Genomic DNA, 5,612 nt, shown 5'->3' with positions numbered 1-5,612 from the left:
CGAAATGCATAATACAGCACCCTCAATATTAAAAGTATTAAATTCTCAAAATTCAAGTCATTTTTTATGTATTGGTTGGGTTGCCAGTAAAGTAACTGGTAACTAATAAGTAACAGCTATGCTCACTTTGTCTTGGCTGAGCGAATGACCCTGACGTACATTTGTGGACTCAGTGATTTCAGTTAGACAGAATATGACAAATAAGAGGGTTTATGTAACGTTTTATATTAGGAACTAAATTAAAAACAGCAAATCATTCAACAGTTTTAAAGAGGATTTGGTTGATCATGCTTTCTTACAACTAAGAGTTTATGAGAAGGGAGAATATAGAAGGTGTGAAGAGTAAAAGATCTAGACACTTTAAGACGTCCAAAACGTGATGAACATGTAGAAAAAATCAAGTAGATTTTTTTATACTGAAGGCAGTGAGATAAAAAATTCCTCTAAAGAAATAGGAATCACAGACAGAATATATTAAATATATTCTTCTTACTAACAGCAGAATTCTTATAATGCTGGTATAATACTGAAAAGATGTACTAAACGGTGAAATGTGAAACGATTTTTACGAATATTTTGGAGCTAAAACTGACAGTAGCCAAGTTTGTTCCATGAATTTGTAACTTATCCAACAGTTCGGGCGAAGCATCCTGCCGTAACCAAAATAGGGTCAAGGAGGAATAGTGGGTTGATAAAAAATATTTTCTTGGCAATATACTTGTAGGTCATCAAATTTTTTTATTATGTATAATAATATCAAGGAGGGGTTCTGTCTACTAATTCCCTCTTAGAGACAACATTGCATTCTATCGTACATGCATGATGTCCTACAACATTTTCCAATTCCACAAACTCTAAAATAAACTTCAGTACCGGCATTTCTTAATTAGGGATGATAAGAAGGCGAAATAGCAAAGTGCTCTTAAAAGCTTAGCTAACAGGACCTTGATGTCTGGAAAGTCCGGTTAAGTGCATATTGTCAAATCAAGACTACTACGAAAAAGATGAAGTAACCTTTGAATATTAAATAACTAAGTTTCGCCAATATTGAAAATTAGTGCTGAGTAGGTAGTGCAAGAACTGTCAAAATGAAAAACTAATTTCATTTAAAATAAAATTTGTTGTTGAACAGATATTATTTTTATTAGTAGACTTAGTTTCATATATTTTACAGCTAAATTTTTTCCACTCTTTCGAGTTAGGAAACAAAAAAAAAATTTTACATATAGAAGCGAGAATAAACGGTGGATTGGATTAATTGGTAAGAAGTTTTAAATATAAAATACAATTTTAATTTATAATATTTGTTTATATGTAGACCTCTCCATCATTTAGTCGTTCATCAACTCAGTCACTAATTATTTGAACCAAATCTTTACCATAATAAGGTAAGTAAATATATTCCATCTTGAACTTTTAACATTAGCATTAGCACGATCGCAGATCTATATTTTGTATTATAATTAGAGATATCTTTATATAAGCCTTTAACCACATATATTGACTTGAGAAAAACTGTAGCATAATTATAGTTATATAGAATTTGCAATTAATAAGACATACGCATAAAATTTAAAATAGGTTTATGTAAATAGATTTATAAAACTGTAGAGACCCGCAAGAAATCAAAAATTTAGAATTTTATATTTAATATAAAAAAAAATTTTGACGTTCCTAATCAATTCTACTAAATTTTGAGTAAAATAGTTATAAACATGGCTACTAGGTATTGGCTTTTGGAAATTCACATACAATTTCTTTTAAAAAACAAGTAGTAAAATAAATACTAGTTATACTTTACACTTATTTACATATAGAAAATATTGGGTTGTCGTAATGGTTCCTACCAGAACCATTGAAGGGGGTACATTGAATATATTAGGTGAATATTTATAGGAAACTTTCATGGAAGATGATCGCAATTTAGGACACACAGGGTGGATATGAAGTACACTTATTTCCTTCCTTAGGCTTTTTGATCACCTTTGCAGTCCTTAGCTACTTTAGATGTTAAATACATTAACAATTCGGTGGATATACCTGCACTATAACTTTTCAAAAATTTCTCTAGTAAATATTTTTGTAAAAATAAATTCTGGGCTGTTACTCCATAATATTAACAGCGAAATTTTCAAAATATCGTTTCAGTATAATTATGAAGAAAATCATAAATTAAACTATGCTTTATATCAAGTCCTTGATTTATCAAATACCTTCCTTAACTATTCTCCAAGGAAACTCTCTTATTTCGTTTTAAATAATATATTTTTCTTTAATGCTGATATGTTAACTTAAGTTCTTAATTGTTTTCGCCAAAACCGTGTAAATAGTCCGTGTAAATTGCTATCTTATAGAACCGATATCACAGTTCTAAATTAAATCTCTAAACTTATTTGAGTGTCAATTTCGACAGCAAATTTCTTGACTTAAGCATGACTTCAGTAGGTACACTATTAATTTACAACTGTGGAAATCGCCCTTAATGACCTAACACAACATATTCCCTTAAACGTAAAAGAGGAATTATTATACATTTATAAGTTACTGGTTCTTTCAAAAAAATATTTCTAGTTGGCCAAGTTGAACTAAATATTAAATTACTAAAATTTTTTAATGAAATTACGAATATAAATTCAAAAAAAATTTATTTAAATAAAATTATTATAACTTAATCTTAACATTTATTTATTTTTCGTTTTCAATGAACGATAATAAATCATAAAAAGCAATGGCGGAGAATAAAGGCAATAACGAGACCAAAACTGTCAGTAATACTCCATCCAAAGCCAAGGTAACGTTTATCAAAAAACCAGCCCCAATAAAGCATGTTGACCGGCCTACTGTAGCAGACAAAGCAACCAATGTTACGTTGTCAAAGTCAGAAGAAATGCCTTCTACTTCCCGTGCTGCAGAACAAAGATTGCAAAAAAAAGATGTTAACATAGACAGTAAGCTAAATTCTATATTGGACATATTGAATGAAGACATTGAAAAAAGAGAGAAAAAGGAGTCTAAAGAAACGGCACTGAAGAAAAAACAACCAATAAAGAAACCGCTAAAGCCTAAACTTCCTAGACCGAAACCAAAAACCGCAAGACCTGTTAAGATGAAGAAACCAAAGGTGCAACATCGATATCCGAAGCCAACATCCGTTGGTAGTCCTAGAAGAAAACTGCTTCCAAACGGTCTTTCGGCAAAAAAAACAACCTTACAACATCGCATGGCCTTTTTATCTACTGTGAACAACTACATTTTTGGACGGCAATACAATGTCAATAGATACAAACCAAATGTAACTACACCGCCCTTAAAGAAAAGCCCAAAGGCTTCACCACGTAGTGCACGTAGTCAACGTAGTCCAGTAAAGAAAGGGCTGATTAAAAATGTTACAAAGGCTAAGAAAGGTATCACTGGTCCGGTTAAAAAGAAGGTGATTCAAAAAGTGGTTGCTAAGAAGCAAAATGTAGCGAAGAAAGTGTTGCCGAAAAAAACAGGTGGAAAGAAACCCGTTTCGAAACCAGTTGTGAAAAAGAATGCAGCTAAAACAAAACCAACTGCAAAGGTGATCAAAAAGCCAATTGTATCAAAGGTACCTGCTAAAAAGACAGGCGTTATGAAAAAAATTCTTCCCAAGAACCAAGGTAAGATAAAGGGTATTATTGCAAAAACTTTCGATCCTCTGGCAAAAGATCCTGGAGCCGAAAAGCGCAGTACTATTCGTAGCAGTGTTGATCTTGAGAGAGCTGAAGCTGAGTTGAAAGTTTATCAACAGAGAATTGATGAAAGAAAAGCCCTTGCAATGAAGCTCGAAGCGGAACGCAGCAAAAGACGTGAACGAGACTTTCCTTTGATCGACCCGGAGACAAAAAGTGTTATGAATGAAATGAGTGAGTATCCACCGATTTATAATAAACGCAAAGACCCAAATTCGGAACGAAAATATATATTGCTTTAAGAGGCTCTAATTATAATTCCGAATTATAAAAAATGCAAAGACCCAAATTCGGACCGAAAATATATATTGCTTTGAGAAGTTCTAATTGGGTAAATTATTCTTGTTTAAAAAAATTCTATTGTTCTCATATATTTGGTAAAAAGATTCAGAAAAATTTGGTTTGTAAATATATATACATTTTGAAAAACAAAATATTGTTCAATTATAGTTTTTATTTTTGCTATGCGGTTTCGTAAAAGAAGTTATGTATAACAAGTAGAATATATATTTATATATTAGTATATTGGTATATTCTCAACACAGATGCCTTAAAACACATTTTACTTAACGCTGTGTGCCACAACTTGATTCATCAGAAAGAATGGAAAGACTTTGATTATTTTGTGGAATTTACCACATATATTACGTTAAAATTTTAGACACCTATTTATTATCTATTCCATGCTTTCTATTGGACAAAACCAATACTCAGGATGATTTAGGTGGACAAAATATTAGGTACTCTCGGAAACATGCATTATCACTAATTAATAATAATGTATCACTAATAATAATAATATATAATGAAAACTTCTATACTTTTATTATTGGTGTCAGGAATAAGGATTACCTACCATACTCGCTGATACTTGCCACAAATTAAAAATAGCTGTCAACAATTGTTCTAATGGTCAAATAGCTAACTCTGCATGGCCAATGTTTACATAGCTATTTTGTACACATGGTACTTTATCCGATATTGATTACTGTGCTCAAGTAAATTTAGATCTAAATATCAACAATGAATTTTATGAATGCTATTTGATAGGTGAAAAGTAATCCTGTTCACAGACATTATTCAATGGCATCGACTTAATATGTTATGTCAAAAAAATATTAGAGGTCACCGAATTTGGTCATCCAATATTTGTGAGCTCGTAAACTTTTCTCTCCAGTTTGGTTTCGTTTCAGTTTTTCAGTTTCTCTGATTCAATTTCTTTTTTTTCTTAATTTCACAGCATTTCTTCCATACAAATGTCTTTTAAAGTATTGCAGAGAAGACAAAAGCCCGAGGATCGCGTATAATGCGTTAGATGTAATAATAATAGAAGTTCAGGAATTCTTAAATGAAAACACACTAAATCTTCTATTTGCAAAATGAAGTAATTATAGAAAATATACTTGGTACAATATACAAGACTTGTTTCAAAGCGTTTCTTATGCCAACTTCTTAATATAGTATCTAACATTAATATTTAATATTTGGATATCATATAATCACATCACATCTTATTATTATGGGATCATAAAAATATGTTTCTTTTATATATATAAAATAGCTATATATCTGTGACAATGTGCGTCCATTTCCACCTATACTGTGCAATAGGAAATTGACCTTTTGTGCTTTTTGGCACTAAAAAATGTGCCAGTATGCAGTATGGAAGCGCTGCAGAAAGCCATTGTTCAGAAATGGGTCAAAATACCGGAAGATCACATTTGTGAACATGCAACTCATTTTTTAACCGTTTGAAGGCCGTAGTCAAGATAAAAGGTGGCTACATCAAGCTAGAGTGAATGGATTCTGAATTTTTGATTATTTTTTTAAAAAATAATATCACAAAAAAAGATATGGTCGCTTGAACAGGTAACACTTCAATCGCCCAAACCTGTATAT

General features: G+C 31.3%; 1 protein-coding gene across 1 annotated transcript; it reads left to right on the top strand.

The window, feature by feature from the left end:
- The first annotated feature begins 1,143 nt into the window (after positions 1-1,143).
- Positions 1,144-4,111, top strand: LOC119670404 (translation initiation factor IF-2-like). The gene is made up of 3 exons (XM_038080650.1): positions 1,144-1,261; positions 1,319-1,388; positions 2,727-4,111. The coding sequence occupies exon 3, from the start codon at positions 2,729-2,731 to the stop codon at positions 3,953-3,955; it is 1,227 nt and encodes a 408-aa protein (XP_037936578.1). The 5' UTR covers positions 1,144-1,261; positions 1,319-1,388; positions 2,727-2,728; the 3' UTR covers positions 3,956-4,111.
- The last annotated feature ends 1,501 nt before the right edge of the window (positions 4,112-5,612 follow it).

The sequence above is a fragment of the Teleopsis dalmanni genome, chromosome 1, assembly GCF_002237135.1.
Source record: "Teleopsis dalmanni isolate 2A chromosome 1, ASM223713v2, whole genome shotgun sequence".
Classification (NCBI taxonomy): Eukaryota; Metazoa; Arthropoda; class Insecta; order Diptera; family Diopsidae; genus Teleopsis; species Teleopsis dalmanni.
Note: the sequence above shows the minus strand (reverse complement) of the source record. Positions and strands in the feature narration are given on the sequence as shown.